General features: G+C 42.3%; 1 protein-coding gene across 1 annotated transcript in view; it reads left to right on the forward strand.

The window, feature by feature from the left end:
* The first annotated feature begins 9,205 nt into the window (after positions 1-9,205).
* ABCB1 (ATP binding cassette subfamily B member 1) overlaps positions 9,206-24,518 on the forward strand; it is a 69,765-nt gene continuing 54,452 nt past the window's right edge. Inside the window, exons 1-4 of the mRNA XM_084858963.1 lie at positions 9,206-9,376; positions 10,207-10,301; positions 18,426-18,480; positions 22,743-22,884. Of these exons, the coding sequence (XP_084715089.1) occupies positions 9,335-9,376; positions 10,207-10,301; positions 18,426-18,480; positions 22,743-22,884 (334 nt within the window). The 5' untranslated portion in view covers positions 9,206-9,334. The remainder of the gene's footprint in view (positions 9,377-10,206; positions 10,302-18,425; positions 18,481-22,742; positions 22,885-24,518) is intronic.

Here is a 24,518-nt window from a genome sequence, read left to right on the forward strand (position 1 = left end):
GAGAATGTCCAGAGATTCTGGAACATGATTTGTTGGACTGAAAGTTGGTACAGTATATTACATTCTGAAAGCAGATTTCCCATTAATAAATGTTCTTAAATTACACTGAGAACATTTTAATGAAATTGTAATGTGCTATCATATGTAGATGATTCAAGATCATTGGACTCAGTTCTTTTCAATAACTTGATACTATGCTGAATAAACTTGTAAAACCCAAGGCTGAGATGGCTATGCACAATACTTTTGAAGATGATTCAGCGTGCACTCCATCACTACAGCTTGGTAGCAGGGTCCCCATCACCACCACATTGATATTCAGGTTACAAATTGGAGTGGACTGGAAACAACAGTTGGTTTCAAGTGTCGACCAGTGGTACCAAAATCATTGGAAGCTGGTCTTTTCTTAATGGACAGAGTAACATAAAAAAATCCATGCATTGAACAGCACTACACAGACTTTTACCGAACACTGGGTCCTGTTTATTTCACTGGCCAGTATGGGCTTGTCTCTTAAGGTGAAAGTCTATACATGTTTACTTAGAAATAAGCACCACTGAGTTCAGTTGGACTTACTCCCAGGTGCATGTATGGGTAGGGCAGGCCCAAGACATTTTGCTTCTTGAAGCAAAGAACAAGATGCCCCCTCCCATTCCATGTATAAAAGCCAGTACTGGCCTGCCAGATGAATTTGTCTTTTACACTGACAGTGGGACTGCATCCTCCACTGCACCTGAAGACAGCAAGCTAACATGGCGTGCACAGAGCAAGCTACATGGCACACAGGTTTTTCCTTATCAACATTGCTGCCACCTTACAAGATCTGTCACCTGAGGCGACTGCCTCGCTCTGCCTAATGGTGGGGCCAGCACTGTGTATTACAGCCTTCAACACATTTCAATGGGTCACAATTTTGTTTTGATGTCCTGACCTCAGCAGTCTCTGGTACAGGTGTAGTCTCTGATTGCATGAGTTAGCTTCTGATTTGGCCTTCATTGTTGTCATAAATGTAATTGTGCATTCCTCTTCTTATCCCACCTTCTTTTTCTCATGCCCCCACCCCATTCTATCTTTTTTCATCCCTGCTCACATTATACGTATTTTCTGAAAAATCAGTGAAAATAGTCGACACAAAAAAGGTATGCCCAAGCTCTTTCCAGCTGGAGCCCTTCTCCTTCATCAATGTTGTTGTTGTTGATATGCAGGGAGTTCTTTTTACGGGGAATCATGTCATCCCTAAGCTGGAGTGATACAATTCAACAAGTCCTACATAGCATGATTTTCCTGATTGTGTGTTATGTGGTTTTCTGACAATCTGAGATATCCTGGGAGAACACCTGAAGGTTGTTCTTCCAGGATTCTCTCCAATTGCCCACATTCCTTCTTTTTTACCTCCCAAGCTGTATGCAAACCCATAAGAGATCTACTATCCAACAAATACAATGTAGATATTAGACAAGAACCTGCAAGAAAAGTGAACCTAGCCCTCCACTTTTGGTTTTCAAACAACTTCCTGTCCTAACAATTTAAAACTAATAATGAGAAGCAAGTTTCCTGTAATACAAGAAGCAGCATACAAGAAGCCCTCCCCAAAACACACACACACCTGGAGACACGTTTCCTCCGTAGCAATTGTCCATAACCTTGATAAAGACAATTCAAGGAAACCACACACGCTGGTCGTAGCATATGGTGTATATAATAACAATATGCCATCTATCCAGATAACTCCAAAATTCCACTGAATTCACACAGAAAAATTAGCATGCACAACACCAGCTTGGAACTTGCTGGTGAATATTTATTCTAGCATGGTTATGCCCTCTCCAAGTTCTTAGTCCCTGGTAAGGGGCAGTGCACACCAACTGGCCACCATTTGAAGACTGCTTAAAACAGGTCCCTATGGAGGGTGCCTACATTTGGTAACTTGCTTGTGTTTAGCGGCACATCATAGAAATCGGGGCAGGGTGTCTCTGTGCTGCTGCATATCTCTCGTCTTGGAACTTTGCTTCAGTGCAAGAACATTCCTTGATCTCTGTGGCAAATCTCCAGGCAGTTTGCCACATGGAGGATCTTGAAGCAACCTCCACGATATGGAAGCCATCTAGAACGTATCAAGTACATTTCCACATAAAAGCCAAAGTTCCTGACTGTCTTTCAGTTCTGAAGATTGCCTTCCAAATAAAGCAGGCCTCAGGTTCAGTCCCTGGCACCTCCAGGGAGGTGTTTCCATGAGCGATTTACTGCAGGGTTGCTGCGTTTGGAGGTTGTTCAGGGCACATGACATCTGCCATCCCACAGCCACCCTGGAGTTTTGTGCTGAAAAACCAGTTCTTCTGAGACTACTTTTAGTCTGATTGTTTTCCTTAATTTGGCTTATCTGCACTTCTGTTGTGTTATACACCAACCCTCTGCATTTATTCCAGCATGATTTCCCTGCCTGGGGGATGGGTGGGGGGTGGGGTGTCTTTCATGGCTGTGACCTCACCGAACCTGGTCAAGTGGCATTTCCCCAATGTTTTCCCTGTATGTGTTTCCCCGCAGTTTTTGCCATTTCATGACTGGCCGTCAGAGTTCTGAGCTACCTGATGGCATTTACTTCACCTTGCCTACCAGTAAACTCTGGTGGCCATCCCCGCAAAGTACAGGTGTGCTCCGGGTAGCCTCTAACTTTGTTTAAAAAGTAAAGCACTAAAGTGAAATAGTGCTTTTGTTCAGCAATACCAATACCCCCAATCTCACTATCGCACTATTGCGTGTTAGTGAGATAGGGGGTGTAGGTTTGTTGTTTATTTGTTCAGTCGCTTCCGACTCTTCGTGACTTCATGGACCAGCCCATGCCAGAGCTTCCTGTCGGCCGTCGCCGTCCAAAGCTCCCCCAAGGTCAAGTCCATCACCTCCAGAATATCATCCATCCATCTTGCCCTTGGTCGGCTCCTCTTCCTTTTGCCTTCCACTTTCCCTAGCATCAGCATCTTCTCCAGGGTATCCTGTCTTCTCATTATGTGTACTGGGCAAATGCATGATAGTGAGAGAGGGGGTGTAGGTATTGCTGGACAAATGCATGATAGTGGGATGGGGGTAGAGCTTGCTAATGCGGTTTTAGAGTAAAAGATTTTTTTAAAAAAATGCAGAATTGGGCATAGGTTGGGGAAGCAGGTATCTCCTCAGAAGTAACTCCCATTATAGTCAATGAGCCTTGCTCCCTAAATATCCATGCTGCATTTGTTTACTGTTTGCTTTGCTGCTGTAAGGAAGTAATAAATGCAAAGCTTTCATCCTTTGCATTATGGGAGCTTCAGGGGAAGGTTAAAGGGGGGTAGAGCCTGGACAGAGGAGGAAGCCTCTCTTATTGGTTGAGTGGCCCCTGCGAGTCTGATGGCGTTCACTCCAATCCCCCCACCTCACCTGGAAGTATGTTCCTGTGAAGCAACTTAGAATGGTGCAATGCATTCATTTGTGGAGCGAAGCCAGTTCCTTGAAAAATCTGGGTAAGCCACCATTTGCTTCTCCTTCCGTTGTCATGGAGAAACCCTCCAGGTACGGCTGAGAAAGACTCATCTGAAATCCCAGAGAGCTCCTGCCACTCTCAGTGGGTTCACACAATCACGGAGGGAAAATAAGCCATGATGGCTTATCTTCCCTCCCTGCGTGTCTAGGTTGCGAGCCACCTAATTAGCATAATTACCCTGTCCAGTCACAGGGTGTTTCATCCTCCAAACCTGGTGAGGGTGCATAGCTGGGGTGGTTTACAAGCCACTTTGAAACCCTAGAACAAGCTATGGGTTTCAGGGCCAGCCACCCACCCTCACCTAGCTCAAACTTCATGACGACCGCTAGGGCAATTATGCTAATTAGGTGGCTTGTGACCCATACATGCGGGGAGGCAAAATAAGCCACTGTGGCTTATTTTCCCTCTGTGATCATGCGAACTTGGTCTCTGTGTGGACAATAGTGAACTAGTCTGCGCCGAAAATTTATCCTACATTTTTTTTTTACCATTCTCATTCAATTTGATAGAAATTGCTTTCAAAAAGAAATTCAGTGGTGAAGAAATTTCAGAGAAATTCTCATGGGTCAGGTTGGTGTTTCGTGGGCTTGCCTTACTAAGGAGTAGGCACAAGTGTACTCTTTTTCATTGTACAATCATCTCTCTGGCAGCCTGTAGCGGCCTCAGCTTCCCAAACTTTAATTAATGTCCAGTGGAACACAACTTGAGGTAATTTCTCCCATAGGGCTTTTTCAAATCAGGAAATGTAGGCAGCTTGGGAGGCTAGCTGTGATTAGGTAAGCTGAAAAACACCACAAAAATACATTATAAAACATCCTGAATGAAGCAGAACAATGGAAGCCTCTTTCATGGGGGGAGAAAACTTTCAGGAAATTGAAGGACAGATTTTGGCAGAGCGCTAACTCCACCTCATCCCTGGACACAACACTGCCCCCACCTGCACTGTGGTGGATGCAGACTGGGGGCCAGCCTGCCAAGACAGTTGATGCTGTTGCAGCATGAAACCCCCCCAAACCCTTACCAAAAAAGAAAGAAGCTGTGCTACATGCCCTGCATTGGGGAGCCCCACCTGGGAGAAACAGTTGAGAATTTCTCCTCCCCAAGGAGAAATTTGGTGAAATTGTCTCCCAAATTTCTCTGCCCACAAGTAAGGTGGAGAATTTCAAGAGGCCATTTGCACAGAGCTTTATGCTGAACTAGATGGACCAGTGGTCTGATATGGTATAAGGCAGCTTCCTCTGTTCTCTTGGGAAAGGTCAGTAGATGTCCAGTTTTTTCCTTTTCTTTTGTGGGGAGAGGCTGTAAGGCTTATCTGAAGTCTCACAAATATGGTGTTCAAATGTAAATTGACTTTAAAGGTTTACATCAGGGGTAGGCAACTTGTGTGCCTCCAGATGTTCTTGCCTATAGCTCCCATCAGCCTTAGCCAGCATACTCAGTGGTGAGGCATTATGGGAACTGTAGGCCAAAACATCTGGAGGGCCACAAGTTGCCCATGCTAGGGTTAAATTAAGGAGTAGAGTAAACAGTCTTTGGCTGTGTTTCACTAGTGATTTACTCCCACCTGGCTATGTAGTGAGGTCTCTGTGTTTCCATGACGTTGTGGCCATTCAGCACCAGCCCCGCATTTTAACACGGAAAAAACGCTTCTTCTGAGACTGGTTACAGTCCGACTTTTCCAGCTTACTTCGGCTCTATTACTGACCTGTTTCCACAACTGCACTGGGTTCGGTATCATAGACCTGCCTATGGGGCGTGTAGCCCGGCCTTTGTGGGTATGTCATTCTGACCTCAGTGCCCCAACCCTTTCCCTCCTTTTTTCCAGAAGTTTCATTGCAGTTTTGGAGCAGGATGCCAAGGGACCAACTTTTAAAACGTAATTGAAAATAAGCACTAGAACACAGCCCATGACCCCAGTCAAGGGGTGTTTTCTCCCATTGTGCTGAATGAGGCTTGCCCTCTCAGTGACTACAGAAATAACAGAGAAGCCCCTCAGTTGACACAGCACATATCAAAGCCCTCAATTCCTTAAATGTGATTAAGCTTGATCTCAAATGCAATTAAGCTCGATCCATTGCCTTAGGACATAACTCCTTCACAGCTTCCATATAGAGATCCTGTGCATTAAAATGGGGGTTGGTTTCGGTCTCTTTCCCACAATAAACCCATTAGTGTCTCCTCAGAAGTAGCTCGATCCATTGCCTTAGGACATAACTCCTTCACAGCTTCCATATAGAGATCCTGTGCATTAAAATGGGGGTTGGTTTCGGTCTCTTTCCCACAATAAACCCATTAGTGTCTCCTCAGAAGTAACTCCCATTGTGCTGAATGAGGCTTGTCTTTGAATGCCCACATCAGAACTTATAGAAATTTCCCCTCAATTGAGATGGCACACTTTTAAGCAAAATTCCTTTAGTGCGATTAAGTGACCAAGCAGGATCTTGAGGCTCAGATGAATTGCCTTAGGAAGAAAGTACTTCACAGCTTCCTTATAGATATCCTGCGGGTTACAATGGGGGCTGGTTTCTGTCTTTGTTTACTGCTCTCTTTCCCACAACAAAACCATTACTGTTTTGTCAGAAGTAACTCCCATTGTGGTCAATGAGGTCCTCTGGGTTAAAACGGGGGCTGGTTTCCCTCTTTGTGTCCTCCCCCCCCCCTTTCCCAGCACAAGCATATGTGCGTTTACTCAGAAGTAACTCCCACTGTATTCAATGAGGCTTGCTCTTGAAATGCAGGTGCATCTAGACTTTCAGGGGAAAGAAGAGGAGAGGGGGGGAGCCTCTCTTCACAGCAAAGCTGTTTCCTTTTAAAAAATCTGGTACTCCTCCATTAGCTTCTCCTTCTGTTGTCCTGGAAACATGGCTGAGGAGGCGGGAACACTGATGAGGTAATCAGACCCAACACAGACTCCACTCAGCCATCAAGAAAATAATTCGAGTAGAACTCAGTGGAAACAGCACAGAGCCCCAGGCTATAGTAATGATAAGCTTGGTCTTTAAGGGCTGTGGAAACAGGAAAAGGAGAAGATGCGATTGGGGAAACATTGCAACAAAATTGCAAAAAAGTTAAGCTGATAGCGAGGAAACACGCCCTTTAACAAAGGTGTTATTTTTCTCCTTAAAGATATTCTTCAAGGCATGCCCGAACCGATGCAAATCTATGGGTCTTATGCATTGTCAACATAATTGAATTCTGCACCTGCCAGAACTTTGGATGGGTGTAGTTACAGTATCCATGTATTACTGTTTGATATTTGTTGATAAATAGAAACAGCGGCATTGATCCTAATCATGACACTTCTTTTTTTTTTTTTTACAAAGACAGAACCACTAATAATGTTATAGAAATATGGATGATTACACCAGCAAGTTAATAACCTCTAAGAAAAGAATTGCAGTGCAATCCTATACATAACTACTGAGAGGTAAGCCCCATTCAGTTCCCAGGCCATACTAAATGGAAATAGCAGCCTTCCCCAACCTGGTGCCCTCCAGATGTGTGGGACTGCAATTCCCAGCATTCTGAGCCAGCATGGGTCATACTGGGCAGGGATAATGGGAGTTGTAGTCTAATACATCTGGAGGGCAGTAGGTTGTAGGAGTCTGGGGTATAGGATTGCAGCCCCAAGCAGCTTCTCATGTTGAAAACTAAGAGCCAGCATGAATCTCTTCTTGGCTATTCTTCAGAGGCTGTATGAACCTGGTAGCCATAGAGATAAATTATGACAGAAAAGCAATGGGGACATAGATTTAATCCTTTGGACTTCATCTTTAACTAGAGCTGTGAACAAATTCAGTGAGCTGTCTGGTCCATAAAAGAGGTCATATTAGTTGTCTTGCCTCCCTTCCTTTTGCATGTGAATGTTCAATTGTTTGAAGATTATCTATCTTACCACACAAATCTCTGGCAGGTTGATAATATTTAATTTTAAATGGCTTAATTGCTGATATAAATTGAATTGGGCTATAAAAAGTTCTAGGTAATCAAAAGCTGTATAATAATATATTGGTTAATGTTTACCCACTAAAGGTGTGGGATGGGGAAAATCCTTCTGAGTCACAGTTTGTATTTCAGCCTATGGGATTCATGGCTACCAGGTGAAATGGCTAAATTAGGCCACTAGTTTATATGGCTTTCAAAGGGATTAGACAATTCATGGAGGATGGATTTACTAATGGCTATTAACCAGGATAGGTACATGGAACGTCCATGGAGAAAGGCAGGTGCTAGGGACAAACTATAGGGAAAGGACAGAGCCTTTATGTCTTGCTTGTGAATGTCCAGAAACATCTGGTTGACTTTCTGAGTGAATATGCATAGGAGGACATGATAAATGTTTCAGAAAGCATTTGAACCATTTTTAAAGAACATAAGAATGATCTTGATGGATCAGACCAGAATCCACCTAGCCAGTATTTGGAGGAGCTCTTTGGAAGACTCACATCACAATTCTGTGTATATTGAAGAGTGTTTGAAAAATGCGGCAGCTAGGTTGTTTTGTGGTGTGCACTTTGTAGACCACGTTACATTTGTCTTGCATCAATTCCGCTGGCTTCTAATTCATTCCCAGGCCCAGCTCAAGGTGCTGGTTTTTACCTACAAAGCCCTAAATGATTTGGGACAAGGATATCTGAATTACCGCCTCCTCTCATATGAACCTGCCCATAGCTTTGGTTCATTTTGTATGTCCCCTCACCAAGAGAATCTGAGTCAATTGGGACAGGGCCTTTTCTGTGGCAGCGCTCCAACTCTGGAATTATGTCCCTAGGCAGGTCAGATTCACCCCATCTTTACTTAGCTTCAGGCAAGCTGGAAAAAAATCTGTTCTGTTTTGCTTTTAATGGGTTTTAAAATTGATTAATTCCGGCATATTTTAAGGATACTTCTGCTCTGTTCTTAAATTCCAATTTGTTCGGGGGGATGGGGCTTGGGGGGGGGTGATATAGAAACATTGTTTTAACGTTTGTATATCTCCCTGTGGCTTCTTGTGGCAGAGAGGTGATTCATAAATATTTTAATAAATAAAAATAAAAATTTGCTCAGATGTACATCCCTCTGTGTTTCATGGGATTTACTCCCAGGTTAGGACTGTAGCCATAGGCTGCAATGTCAAGCACACTTACAGTGCCGTCCTATACATGTCTACTCAGAAGTAAGTCTCACTGAATTCAATGGGTCTTTCTCCCAAGCAAGTATAGGATTGCAGCCCTACGTAGGGAGTAACCACACTTAGGAATGCACTGTTGTTTGTAATACTTGAAAGAATTAAAAAGGAAACAATTATTATGAATTGTTTGATGTTTTGAATACTCCCTTTCTGCACACTTCAGTCCTTTCCTTAATGCATTATTTCCATTTCCCCTGTTTTGAGGTTTCCTGTTTCTTTATCTTTTATATAATTCTTCACTCCTCTTTCTCCAGTAATACTTTTTTTATTCTCTATAATATATGAGCGTGTTTAGAAATTACCCCAGAAAAGTAAGGAAAGATGCTGATATTCTGTTTCATCAGTATTTTGAGAAGCCAATTATGACCTTAAAAGCCTTCATTAAATAGCAGAGGCCCTTTCGAAGGGTGGAGTTACAGGAGAGTGGTTCAGAAGTGAGAGTCCTAGCTTTGTTAAACATTAGACTTGTTGGAGGTGGAGTTCAATATTCATACACATAACTCTCCGGAGACTAACCAAGGTCCATAGAGGGTAAGAACTCTTGGTAATTATCTGTTACAGTAAGCTCTTGCCTGCTTTATATATAACTGAGCAGCAACTAACCATATCCACCACTCATCACCAATCACATCACTGCAACGCATCACTATTGAATGTTTAAAAAAGAATTGAAGAGAAATAATAATCCCACTCTGGTAAGTCATATCTTTTTCTCTTGGCTCTATATCCTGTATACTTAAATGTTGTGTTTAAAAAAGCGGTGTGTGTGTGTGTGTGTCTGTCTGAGAGAGAGAGATGAACTCAAACGATGTGCATTTACTGAACAGGATACTTTCATATTTTTGTTTAATTAATTATACAAATTTAATTTAATTTGTTTAATTCCACAGAATGAATTCAAGGGGAGATCCCAAAATCATATTAATCCATGTTGTTGTTGTTGTTGTTGTTGTTGTTGTTGTGGTTGAGTCGTGTCCGACTCTTCGTGACCCCATGGACTTATTTAATCCATACCCAAATTTAAATGGTAACTGCAAAATAAAGGAACAACATTTTATTTTTTAATATTCCACTTCTCTTCATGCTGTTTTGTGGGTGTTTCCAGACAGAGGGCTCCTAGTGCTAACAGTCAAAAGGCTCCGTGCAGCTACTCTGTTTTTCCCACTTGAACGGCTTTTTTGTGGTGAGAAAAAGGTTGGAAGAAGGAGTGGGAAAACATGGGAGGATTACAAATAGAAAATGATATTTTCTGGACCCATGTATGAGGCAGGGGAATTGCACACACACACACCCCATGTGAAGAGAGTGTGTGTGTGCGGGGGGGGGGGTGTCTGTCCAACGTAGTACTATTTTTTAAATCCAAAATAATTACTGACTGGCTGTTTTGAATGTCATTTGAATTTTGTAAATGGTTTCACAACATTATCTTGTATTTTTTATATCCTTAGTTTAATGGCTGCATGTTTCTTTAAACTCCATATTGGTTTATAATTTAATTTCCTGATAAATTCACTTTCCTCCGTAGACACAAATGGCATCTGAAAGGAAAGCAAATTCTCATGTTAATAGCAAGGCTGCTGAGATGACTATTACAGACGTTTCTGAGGCTGAAAACAAAAAGTAGGTATTTTTCTATATTTTCAGCTAATGAGTTCATCTGAATTAGGCTCCATAATGCTTTATTTTATGGAGGCAAAAATCCTTTGGAAATGTCCCCCCTTTCAAATCTAACAAATATATTCTAGTGCAGGAGTCAGCAACGCGGTGCTCTCAGGCAGCAGTGTAAGCCCTGGATACCTTTCTTGGTGCCTACTAAGATGCCTGACCACTTTTTCAAAAAGTTAACACATTTTCTTACCAGCTCCTGTGATTGCTTCAGAGAGAATTGGAAGAGAGAGAGAGAGAGAGAGAGAAAGAGAGAGAAAAAGAGATGGGGTGGTGTTAATGAGTTGGCTGGTAGAGGGAAGAGAGAGAGAAAGTGTTTGCCTTCTGTGAAAGAGGTTGCTGTTGGTACTGAAATTAACTTGGAGCCTTTCTACATGAGTCATTTGTTGTGTGCTTGGATGTCTGAATGGATGGGGTTTGCATGTGTGCGAGAAGGAGAAAGAAAGGTTTAGGGGGGATTTTGGAGCAATCATGAAAAAGAGTGAGCATGGTCTTTCGCATGCTTGCAGTGAGGAGGAGAGTGAGTGAGTGTGTGCGTGTATGTATTATATGTATGGATGACGCATACATGGGGTGCTTGAATGTGTATGGATGGATGAAGAGAGAAAATGAGTCTATGGGTTGTGACCCAGGGTGAGAGTGAGAGTGAATGGGTGATGATTCAGAATGAGAGAGAGAAAGAGATGAACTGGCTGGCAGAGGGGGTTGGGAGAGAGAAAGAGAGAGACAGAGGGAGAGGAAGAGTTGGCCTTCTGTGAAATAGGTTTCTCTTGGTACTGAAAACTGTGAGTTCAAAGGAGTTATTTAGTGGGGGTGGGCTCAGCCCCCACCTCAGCCTTGTACTCGGTCTTTGGGGCAGGGTACATCTCCATTGGGACTAGCCACGCCTCCCATGGCAGCCCAGAAAGGTTGCCTACAATACTGATGCTCAGCATCCCAGGAGCCAACATCCGCTGTAAAAAGAGCCATCTTAAGAGTGCATAGTAAAGTTGAAGCATGCAAGTTGTCCCCATCCTCCCCCAGTTTTAGTTCTCTGTTGTGTGTTTGCTATGGTTATTGTGCTAATGCAATAAATATTTGTGTTTTAGTTCTCCATTCATGTTCTGATTGAAGGGTTCATGAATTTCCTTACTCAGTTTTTAGAACAGCATTTGTTTAATTATTGATTTGGGAATAGCTGAGTCATTTTTGTAACTCCCATTTGTTTTTGTTTGCCATTGATTTCCATTAGGAGAGATCAATCAGTCTTCTGCTGGCTGTAACTTTGGGGATTTCTTCTTCTATTGGCATGAAATGTTCAGGCATCCTACAACACCTTCAAGGCATCAGACCTTCCAAATTTCAAACAATTTCAGGGGAAAGGCCCCCATTTTATAAGCAAAGGTGCACATCCTAGAACCTTCCCACTGATTGTAGAGGAGGATACTGCTTCTCTCCTCCTGCTTGCAACTTCTGTGGGTTGGTTCCAGATTTTGTCAGAGTAGACACAATGGGAGTAAGGGCTTTTCTATATGAGGTTTTCATCCTGCACCTTTACTGAGGCTTCTGCTTCCGGATTCTTTGTGGGATTAAGTGGCTCCTTTACATGTGCTTTTTTCCAGGAGGGGTGTGGGGGGGGCGCTATCTTCCTTTCTATATGCTCCATTACACAACCATTAGGTGGCACTGTGGTACAGTGGAATTGTGCAATCACATTTAGGGATGTACGAAAGTCACTTACCGTTTCGCGGATCTGCTTTGCGGTGGCGGGGAGGCGCTTCGTAACTCCCCCCGGAATCCTCAACTTGGGGGGGAGGCACTCCGTCCCTCCCTCTGGAGTCGTGCCTGGCCTGCTCTGCTCCATGGGGATTTTAGCCTACGTAAATATTTACGTAGGCTAAAGTGGTGAAAAATAAGGAACACAAATGGTGGCCGCCATAGCCGCCGCCATTTGCGTACGCCTTTCTTTCTTTCTTTTTACCCAGACGTGATAGGCTACGTAAGTCTTTATGTAGCCTATCACATCTGGCTAAAAAAAAAAAAGACTAGACTGCAAATGGCGGCGGCGGCGGCAGCCGGTCGGAAGACCAGCCACCGCTGCTGGAGCCACTGCCGTCCGGAACATCCGTCCCAGGTAAGTCTTGTCCTGGGGGGGATCCGCGGGGGGGTGGGGGGGTGGCAGGCCGTTCCGCCACGGATTTCAGGGGGCCGAATGCCAGTGCATTCAGCCTCACTGAAATCCGTGGCGGAATTCTCCGCCATCCCTAATCACATTACATTTCTAGAACGCCATTCAGAAAAAATATTAGGCTTTCTTTGTTAGGAAAAGAACCTCCATAATGGTTGCAAAGCGTAGCACAGGAGAGGCCCTAGAGCAGAGCTTTCCAAACCTTTCATGTTGGTGACACACTTTTTAGACATGCATCATTTCGTGACACGGTAATTCAGTTTCACTAGCAAACCAGAGGTTAAACTAAGCCGTTATAAGAGATACGGACACATACATAAATTGTAATAACGAAATGTATGGGGATACAACATATCTCATGAAAACCTTTCATGTATATTTTTAAAAATATATGATTTGTAAGATAATAACATACATTGTTGTCATTTATGAGTAACAGTATGTAAATATGTGCAAGAATTTAAAAAAGTTGAATAACACCAATAACTACTTACCATTTTAATGGGATGTATGAGGTTGATGGGATGAACACAGCTTTTCAATATTTGGTGAAATATTAGATAAAGACACTCGCATTTAGTCATCAAGCATTTTTCAGCTTCCACGTTTCAGTGTCTTTAAGTTTGCCATCATTGAAAAGGATACTTCACAAATGTATGTAGTACAAAACTGCAGAAAAATTTTTAACGCTTTTTTAGTTATGTTTGGATGCATTTTTGAAATGTGAATCCAAAAGCTGTCTAAGTCACCCTGTTCATGCATCATTAACAGATTTCAATCATTTTTTTATGTCAGCTAATTCTTCTTCAATAAGTGAAAAATTCCTCATTGCAGTTGAAAGAAATGGATTTCTGATCCAATCATAGTCTTGGATTTCAACATTTGGGAAGTAATGATGGACTTTCTCTCCAAGCAATGTTAAATGGTCAACAATTAGCGAGCTGATATCACATTTTAGCTGGCACTCAGCAGTTTTGGAAAACGTTTCAACATTTCCTTCTTTCACTTTCCTTTTCCAAATTGCTATTTTGTCTCTCATAGCACAAATTTTATCTACCGCTGTTAAGATATTTTCTCCTTTTCCTTGCATACTGGTGTTTATTTTATTCAAATCTTCAAATATGTCAGCAATATGCCAATTTTGTGCACCAAAGTTTGCTTTGAATTAGATCGCAAAATTCATTTTGCTGATTTTCCTCAAAAAGTTTAAGCATCATTTCCCTCAATTCATATACACGACAAAGCACTTGACCTCTTGAGAGCCAACGAACTTCTGTGTGTAGTAGAAGCTTTTTAAACCTTGCCCCCATGTCTTCACAAATATGAGCAAATAATCTTGATTGAAAAGGTCTACTTTTAATGTAATTGACCATTTGAACCACTTTGTCCGAAACTTTTCTTAATTCATTTCCAATGGTTTGAGCGACTAGTGCTTCGCGATGTAAAAAGCAATGAGTAATTATAATATTTGCATTCTCTTTCTTTGCTAAAGCTATAAAACCTTTTGTTGAACCAACCATTGAGGGTGCGCCATCTGTGCATATTCCTACACAATTTAACCATTGCAAATTATTTTCCTTCATGAAGCAATCAAAAGTTTTAAATATATCTTCACCTCTAGTTCTCATTGGAAGTTCTAGACAACACAAGAATTGCTCAATAATTCTGTCAGTATGAATGAAGCGTATAAAAACCAATAATTGTGCTAACCCACTGACATCTGTTGCTTCATCTAATTGCAATGTAAAGATCATATTATCATCTTGAAAAATATCCTTCATTTGCTGCTTAATGTCATCAGACATGTCTTGAATACGTCTTCCGATTGTGTTATCTGCCAAAGGGATTTTATTAACTTCTATCTCAAATTCGGGCCCAAACATTGTTCGAACAATAGCACAGCAAGATTCCTTTATGGTGGTTTCGGCAATAGCGTGTGGGTCCTTGTTTTTGGCAATTATTTGAGCAACCAAGTAATTTGCCTTTTGAGCTTTCTCTGATGTCTTCATTCTCTTTGTGAATGATGTAGACTGCTTCTTTAGAGATTTTGAAAGCTCAATAAAGTATCCTACTGGTTTTCTGACAAATGACAGTGTTTTGAGGTAAAATGACGCTTTAATTTATTTGGTAAACCATACTTTCATTTGCAAGTGTAAACACTGGGGACAAGGATTGTTTTCATTACCAGAAAATGTGAACCCCAGTTTCATATAATCTTTACTGTATAAACGAGGCTTGGAAATTGTTCCTTTACACTCCTTATGTACTAATACAGACCGTTCAACAGTTGATTCTTGCATAGTTTCCTCTATAGTGGCTACATTTTGTTCATTGCAAACGTCATCTTCACCAGCTTTCCTTTTCTTAATTAGAAAGGTATCCATTTTACGGGTAATTCAACTGCTATTTAATTAATAAATCTATGCAAATTTATTTCTAGGTTTTAGCATTAACTAAATATGAAAATAACAAGACTGTTTTTAGCGCTTATCTTTCTCTGTTTTTTCTTATGAAAATAACAGCACCTGTGCTCCTCCCACAGTGATAAAGTGAGATAAAGATAGGAATCAGGACCAGGAGAAAATGTGAAAAATATACAAAAATAACTAAAGTATTTACTATACATATTAGGACACATAGGTCCAGGTAGGAGCTCAGCTGCAAAAAACACATGAAGTAGAGAAGCAAAAGTCCAACAAAAATGGTGTAAATATATATGTCTCACTACAAGGCTATACTGCTGTAAATATTTGCAATTTATTTTATTTTATTTATTTATTTCATTTCTATACCGCCCAATAGCCGAAGCTCTCAATAGCAATGCCTATGTCCAGAGTCCAATTCCAGCACTCTCTGGTGGTACACGGCCAGTGGGTGGTTAATCCACAATTACAGCAGAGTAAAAATAAAAATAAATGGCAGAAATCAACTGAGCTCCGTTCCGACTGGCCAAGATGGTAGACGGCCCACTTAGTGCAGTCCCAGGTGGCGTTTCCACCTGTGTGTTACTTTGGCCTGGCCGCGTGGCAGCGCGATGCAGAAGTCCGTGAAGGGCACGCCCGAAACCACGCAGGGCTCGTGGCCGCTGCCACTTCTCCGTGCCGGTGTCGGCCGAGCTCTGCTCCCAGGGCAGTGCCTCCCTTCCCCTCTCTTCGACCCGCACCTCTACCTTTCTGGGGAGCGCAGGCTCGAAGCTCCTTGCCTGCCCGGCGCAGCCCTCCCTGTTCTGGGGGCGTCCAGTGGGCCGTTGTTCTCCCCTGCTGCCCTGCAGCCGCACCGAGGACGCGGGGAAGCCTCTCGCCTGAGCTGATTGCAAATTGCTCGACTAATTGCTCTGCTCACTTCAAATTCTCCACACTCCTCATGCAGCCAGCATTAACACGCTCCTCGCCGTACCGCTCCAACACCGCCAATCATGTGCGTCCTACGTCAAGACGCCATGACGTGATCCTAAAGCAGCTAATGTTAAAGCACCTAAGCCTTAGCAGCTAAGCTGCTTTAACATTAGCTGCTTTAGGAAGTTCCGGGGGAGGGGACAAGGGAAGCAAACGTAAGGAAGCTCCGCGGTGCCCGTCCGCACAATTTTCTGCATTTCACATGACACACCTACACACTGCTGCCGACACACTAATGTGTCGCGGCACACAGTTTGGAAAGCTCTGCCCTAGAGGATGACAACGTCATGTAAAGGCCCCTCAAACTACCGTGACTGAGGAATCACGAGCACACAATAAAAGCCTTGTGTAGAAAGGCACTCCTATTGATTTCAGTGGGTCTACTCTTAAGTATAAGTAAATCTGGAACCAACCCTGGGTTTGCCATGCTATTTGCATGAAATTTTCAGGCATCCTAATTAGGGATGTCAGAGAAATCCACAACGGAACCAAATAAGTTTGGATTTTCATGAATCTGGTCCTCAGGAAAAGCAGCAGACCAACTTTTCCCCTGTAAGGCAGATTCCACAGACTTGCAGCCCAATTTTCTAACTTTCCCAAATTTTGCACATATTTCATTGTAGAAAAATATGCAAAATAAAAAACAGCCAAAACTGTGCATTTCCCGCATAGGCTAAAGTGTGAAAATGCATATTTGGGGGGAATTTGCGCATTTTGGTATGCACGAAATAGCGCAAATGCTCATTTGCGCAAATTCGGTAACAAAAACATCCAATTCTGGCGATGGGCGGACTATGGAACGAAAGGCACCTGACAATCTGCGAAACACAGACAGAATGGATTTTCCCCATCTGTACATCTCTAATCCTAACACCCTCCAAGGAATCCCACCTGCCAAATGTCAGACAAATAGGATAAAGGATACCAGTTTCATAGGTTATTCAAAAGGTGCACAGAGATAGACTGCTTTCTCTTCCTCCCAGCCCTTTCCTGTCAATGGTGCAGCTAGAGCTGAAGCCTTAGGGACCCACAGTCCAGTGGGCCTTCAGATGACCACCCAGCACCTGGACCAGTGTGGCCATGCTGGGACCTACCAGGGCTGATCCTGGCCACTGCAGCATCCTTCCTTATTTTTAAAAGGGTAGAGATAACTGGGTGTGCACATGGCTACAGATGCTCATTTTGTTATTTTCACTTCCAAACTATATTTTCCTTTCCTACAACAAAATTGTGCTTATTCCCAAGCAAATGTGTTTGGCATCAGGGCAGCAGAAGCAAACTCCATTTTATTCCTGTAGTCATGATGGTGCCAGATTTTAAGTGAGTTTAAAAGGCAAACTTGCACATGCTCAGAGTCTTTCTTTTTAATCACGGTTGACGTATAGAGTGTTTATTCTTTATAGTTTTAGAGAAGAAATGCTGAAAAGAATTAGGACTAAAAAGAGGAGAAGGGGAGAAAAAAATTTAAAAGCCATATTTGGAATATGCAGTCAAGATGAATAAAGTTTAAACAAAGAGCAAAATAGATAGGACCACAACTCCAAAGGATGTGAGGAGTTGGTGGGAAGAGATCTATAAAAGAATCAGAAGCAAGAAAGACATGGTCATCAAAATATGGTAGCAAAGAAAGGCGGACCAGTAGAAAAGTTGGTAGAAGATCAATATGATAAAATAGCAGTAGAGAAATTCTGATTTGAGTGGGCATATTCCTTTGTGATGGGGGGTTTACTCTGTGGTGACATGGTTTATGAAGAATATGGCGCCTGTTCCTTCAGCACCCTTATGAACACAATTCCTATAGCCGGGCCCCCATTGGCTATTCCACCTCTAGAGTTCTGAGGTTCCATTCCACTACAGCATTTCTAAGTACTAATCCTATTTGAACTGACTGTGATGGCACTTGGCCTATGTATATGTGAGCTGATAGAAATGACTCCGCATTGGGAAGGATCCCTTTAGTTTGGGGCATCGCTGTGTTTTCCCAATCTCTATCTCTCCAGGCCTGTCTTGTTTATATCGGGCCAGATCTGCATGCACAGGCACAATGGTGGCTGTTCCCAGTATTTTCCAATCCTGCAGTGCTAGCATGATGTCCTTAGCTGACCCAAAATGATCGAATACATAAAAATATGAGAAGAGCTCGGCTGGATAAGACCAGAGGCTATCTAATCCAGCATTCTGTTCACACAGTGGCCAACCTCTGAGGAGCAGGAAGTGCTTTTAAATGTACTATATGCATGCCTGTTTTTGTTTTCTTTGTAGGTTGGTGGTAGGACTGACTTAAGAGGCCGCACACACACAGCCGCACACACACATACACAATATCTTGGACTTTTTTTTTAAAGGCGTTAGAAATACTTGCAAAATGAATCAAACAATTTGCGATTTCCCTTCATTGTATGCCTTTATTTTTCTTTTTTTTTCTCGTATACTGTGGATCCTTTTGTTATTTTTTAACTATTCAATTTGGTTCTTCATCTTTTAAAATCTCAAAAATCTCTTTCTGCATTTATTCAGCAACAAAGGAAAGAAAAACAAAGAAAAGCCTAAAATGGTCAGCTCACTTACAGTGGTAAGTTCTGTTCCATGTACATATTGAACTTTAATTGATATATGCATATATAAATGTAGATGTAATGCTTATTTCATTTCATTTCATTTCATTTATTATATTTCCATACTGCCCCATAGCCGAAGCTCTCTGAGAGGTTCACAAATGTTAAAAGCCATTAAAATACATTATATAAAGTGTAAAAACCATTCACGAAAGGACATAAAACAGAGAGAAAGGAAGCTGTCCTTTCTTCCCTATGCTGATGATCTGATTCTTATCTCGCATGCTCAGATTGGTCTGCGTAGATTACTATCAGCACTGGCTGAATATTCTCAGAAAAATCTATTAGGTATTGTATGCCCTGGCCGTGGGCTGCTAAGGTTTGGAGGTGCTGCGGAAGTGGTAAGCCAGATCCAGGTTTACTTACAAGGAGGCTTTATTGAATACTTAGCGCACACAGGCGTACCCAGTGGTTGGATCAGACAGCTTCTTTGAACCCAGATCCAAGGGGTAAAATGGGGTTTATACCATACATGTTAGCAGTGAGGCAGCATGATAACAGCTAGTGTTACTTAGCGTTCATTTGCAACTTTCCCAGCATAGACTAACAGTGCTTGTTCAAACGGAAAACAATCAGAACTTTCCCAGCACAGACACCTGTAGCTGAGCATAAACGGAGCCTCACTTCTCAGGCGCATCCTAGGCCCTGATAAGATAAACGGTTCAGAGCTTGTTAGCATGGAATGTGCTGAGGCGGTAATATCGACCTTTGAGTCATCTTACCAGCCAAGAGGTGTACTAGCAAAGAAATTGGGCTTAATAATGAACCAAAGGAGAAAGCATTATGGATCTCTAGGCCCCTCTGAAACTACTGGTGACTTGGTTACATGCCTGGGGCCATTACATCATTCATCATGACAAAACTAAAGTTATGGTCTTTGTAGATCTCCAATTCATAAGCGGAGAATAAATTCCCACCCTATTGAGCAAATATCCTCATATTGTTATTTGGGTGTTCTTTTTCTATCCTCAGGAGGTCGGGGCACCCATTTCAAGTCTGTGAAATTAAAGGCAAACGAGGAATTAAATGGATTACTGAAGTTTTGGCACACACGGGGAGGTTTCTAACCTTGCTGAAATCAAAACTTATCCACCAATTCGCATATGGAGGAGAGCTATGGAGTTTAAAAATCCCATAAGATATTGAATTGTTTCAAAATTGCTAAGGACAATTCTTGGTGTATCAAGGAGTACCCCCACTGCGTTTTTATGTACGGAAACCAGTGCAATGACACTTAAATCTATCATCGTTATTAGGGCCTTTAATTATTGGCTCAAGATTTTCTTCTCACCACTAACCAGACTACCCAAACTGTGTCTTCTAGAGCCAATGGCAGCTAATCCACCAAATGCAATATCTTAGTTTCAGAGACGGATCTCCCAAATTCATTATTATGGTTTCTCTTTTCAATATTTTACTATCTTAAATACAGCTCACAGTAAATAAGTTTTTAAGGAGGGGTTTACAGTGTCTCTACCCAATTGGCCCTTTGTGCAGTTTCCAGTAGCAACCCTGGTTTGCAAAGACCAGATCAAATTTGAATGTGAAAGTTATCTAACTCTAATTTCTAATCCTCGCCGCAGATCGGCTTTAACACGATTAAGGATGCAACAGATGCAAACAGCAGTTTGGGCACTTTAACAAAACACCGTACGTGTCCAGACTCTGCCTGTGCTGTAGTGGCAAAGTGGAGGACTTGCCTCATTACCTGTTTTATGGCCCTATCTGTTTTATTGGGGTTGGACTTGATGGCCTTGTAGGCCCCTTTCAACCCTACTATTCTATGATTCTATGATCTTTTCCCAAATCTGTTCTAAGTATTTAGATCCATTTTTTGAGAAAAAGCCCATCTGGTCCAGTTTGGAGAGAATAATTTCTTTGTTTATACACTGTAATAAGACAATTCTTCTGGCGCTGGCTAACTTTGCTCTCGTGGCCCAAAAATATAGAGTAAATTTTCTGGCCTTGCAGAATGTTAAACATTAGTAACGTATGCTTTATCTGATCTTTTATGCATTTATGTTTTTTTGTATGGTTGTTGTAACTATTGGTTGAAAAAGCTTTATCATCATCAGGTAGCATACGCAACAACAACAACACGTATCTGAAACAATTTAAAACAACCAGCCAGAGACAATCCAGGACCTGATAAAAAAACTTATTATATGCTGCCAAATGCCTGAGAGAGGAGAGCAGTTTTAACCTGGAGCTGACAATGTTATAATCATAATCATAAAAGCTTATGATCTTTTAACTATGTTTAAGAGATTAGCTGTAAGCTCCCACTCTCCCACTCTCCCTCCTTCCCCCTCCCCTTTCTCTTGCATGCAAATTCCTCCCTCTCTTTCCCTTACCAGCATTAACTATGGTGGAGTGTAATGTCTGCACCAATATTAACTATGGTTAATGTTAACCATGGTTAGCTTTTAACCAGATTTCAAAAGAATATTCAAATGCTAGTTTTAAACTAACTATTGTAACCATTCATTGTTAATCATGGTTAGCATTGATGAAGATGTGACACTGCTGAAGGTAGGAGAGAATTAAAATGAGGAGGGGAGTGTTTGGTATCATGTGTGCTCATTCCCAGTCTCTTACTAACAGGTAAGAGATTGGCTGCATTACATTTGTTATTAGGGTATTACTAGGCTATTATATCAAATATTAACAATGTCCGGTGTGAGTAAGGACACATATATGGCTGATTGCTATCCACATAGTGTTTGTGTTAAGAAACACCAGCCAGAAAGACTGAAACCTTCAAGGTAATTGGTGCTAAAAATAGAGATGTTGTAGAAACAGAATTAATTATCCATATAGCCTTTTCACAGTTTAAGAGTATGTGTTTGTGCACATATATGCATTTTTTTCCCAACTCATTATAGCGCTGAAAGTCTTTTTATTTCATCTATCGACAAGGCCTCCTACAACTCTATGATTCTATGTTTGGTTAGATAATCTGTTCTAATTGCAAAGTAGTGCAGCAGTAGTAGTGGTAGCAGAGAAAATGGCAGAATCAGACAAGCTGAACCTGGTGACTAGAACATATGGCACATGACTTCAAAGCTCTTTAGCTTCACCACTGGGTGAGAGCATTGTTGCCAAAACGGCCAGCAGAAACATTATTTATTCCAGCATTAGTCTGGCATCAGCGGTTGGCATTACTGGGCATCTGCTGAAGCCCATGTTTCTGGGCGTGTGTGTGGGGCGGAACACTGCTGACCATCAAAGCCCTGTTGCTTCTCCTCTTGCCATTGTCACCTGTTCTGTCCCAGAGGGGAGAACACCAACAAGTAATGGGAGTGTGCAGAAGAACACACAACTGCCATGGCTTCTCATTCATCTATCTTTTGGCAGCAAGGAGATTGGGACCAGAAGCAGAGGGAGAGTAAGTGGGTGATTGCAAGGAGGAGGAGAGGACCCCCAAATCTAGAGCTGGCACCATTCTAGCAAACAGCATTTCTCATCTCTGTGTTAAACACATAGATTGTTTTGTTCTTTTTGAAGTGGACATACAATAAGTGTGTTATGGAACCAGCCTCATAGGCCGCCTAACAGTCAGACTTGGCCCAAGTCATTTTTCTGCCTGATGCAAGGGACAAGGTGGCTTTCACATACAGAAACTGACCAGACTGGCAGTTGACTCCCAATTCAGCACTGGTGATGGGCGGGAGGCTAGCTTAGGAGGCTGCATGGCACACCTCTGTCCTACAATATCTTGCTTCTTTTCCTCCCCCATCCCATCCCCAGCAACTGCTGCCTGGGACAGCTGCCTTCCTCTGCCTAATGGTAGGGCCAGCCCTGTTGATAGTAATGAGAAATGTTCACACCACAAAACAGAATGTCAAAGCTTTCAAACTATAGCAATCAATCCTTAGCAAAGTTCCTTTTATTGCTTAGGTACTAATCACAATCACAAAACAACTGATCTTGCAACCACTATGGATGAAGTTGGTCTTCTTTACATTTGAGATACTTTCAGTAGTTTGTTGCTCCAAATCATAATATTGATATTTAGTTGCTTTAGGATAATTTAATGCAAGCATGTTAATGAAAGAAAATGAAAATATTAGTAGATGACGATGACGATGATGCAATTTTGTGTCAGTATTTGTGAAATACTCTCACACAGGCATGTCTTATTAGCTGGATAGTGGATATGGTTATGTGCACTTCAGTGGAAAAAATTATTTTCACATGTGGATTTTCCCGTTTTCAGTTTCGTTACTCTGACTGGCTGGATAAGTTGTTAATGGCACTTGGCACTCTCTTGGCTGCACTTCATGGAGCTTCTCTTCCACTCATGATGATTGTTTTTGGAGATATGACAGATAGCTTTGTTCAGTCAGGATCTCCTGTAGGTAAGAGTTCTGCTATGGAGCGAGAGATTTTCTGAAGGACAGCGCAAATTGGGAAAGGAAAGTCTTCTGAGCCACTGCTCCCTTAGAAATTTACCAAAAGCTACTGGCTTATAGGCAGCCAGTATAGGAGCATACAGAGCAATAATATTTTGGTCCCATGCTTACAGTCCTATGTTGATAAAGCAGGAGTGCAGAACCTCAGGCTTGGGATGCCTTTTGGAGTTGCCATGGAAGCCTTTCTCCGCAGTTCTAAAAGTTTGAAATGTCTCTCCTCAGGCTTAGTTACTGGCCGCAAGAGTTCAAGCTAAGATGTTGTGCTAATTTTGGTGGTTTTGCCTTTGGCCCCACCCCTTTTTTACTTTGGCCTGCCCACCACTGGAATGCGGCCCCTGAGACTCCTCCAACATGGAATTCGGCCTCCAGGCTAAAAGGCACCCCATAGCGTAATAGCAATATTGCAGGAGCGAAAGATCAGAAAAACAAATTTTAATAATTTTAATAGCTTTTTCATATTGTAGATGTTTTAAATTGTATGCATTGTTCCATTTGTTTTATTTAATTATTGCTGTTTTTATTGGATGTGAGCAGCTTTGGATACAATTTTTTTTTTTTTTTAAAGAAAACTGGGGTTAAAAATGGATTAAATAAATAAGTGATCTCACCTGGCTGAGCTCCCTCACTGAGGATTGGTTCTGACTTCCCAGCTGCATTTCAGAAAAGGAAACATGGAATTCCTGCTTCAGGCCATGCAGTGGGGCCATTCACACAACATGCTAACCCACACTCAGTGGTTGAGCATTGGTTGTTGTTGTACTGTGGGTTGTTTGTTGAACCGAGGGTTAGCGTGTTGTCTGAACCGAGGACATTTTCCACAGGGTGGCTTGTCAATCATGCAATGTGGCTTGCTCGCCACCCTGAACAACCCAACAACAAACCATGGGTTCTTAAGGTGGCTTGTTCGAGAAAAATAAGCCACACTGCATGATTAACAAGCCACTCAGTTTGCAATCCTGAAGACAGTATCTAGACATGTTTGTTACCATTGATGCTACTTCTGTAAAGGGAAGAGTGAACCAGAGGGTCACAATGAAGAGAAATGGTGTAGAACACAGAATTCTTAGGCTCAAAAGGCATTTTTGAAGAAGCCATCCTAACAAACCCTGACAGTAGAAGAGACGCAGTGTTATTTACACAAGCCATCCTAGATGGCCATCTATCTGATTACAAAGAGTTTCCTGTGATAGGAGTAATATCTATTTATTTTATTGTATTTATATCTAATCTTTCTTCCTTCATGGAACTCAAGGTGGCATACGAAAGGGTCATAGCAGTCTCCCATCTAGTCACTGACCATACCCAGACTCGTTAGCTTCAGCATGGTTTTTGCTTCATGTACCTACAAATCATGTCCTGAGACCTTATTTCTTTATAGCTGATCAGTTGTCTAGATCAGGGGTCCTCAACCCCCAGGCCGCGGACCGGTACCAGTCCGTGGCCTGTTAGCAACCAGGGTCTGCGGGGGTCCGCAGGGGGGGTGGGAGGCAATCCATCCCTCCCCCCCGGAATCCTTGCCGGCCCCGGCCGGCTCCAGTCCATGGCGAGTCTGCAGAGCTGCCAGCCGGCTCCGTCCATTG

The sequence above is a fragment of the Heloderma suspectum genome, chromosome 5 (genome assembly GCF_057233095.1).
Source record: "Heloderma suspectum isolate Gila_16-S chromosome 5, 16-S_ref, whole genome shotgun sequence".
Classification (NCBI taxonomy): domain Eukaryota; kingdom Metazoa; phylum Chordata; class Lepidosauria; order Squamata; family Helodermatidae; genus Heloderma; species Heloderma suspectum.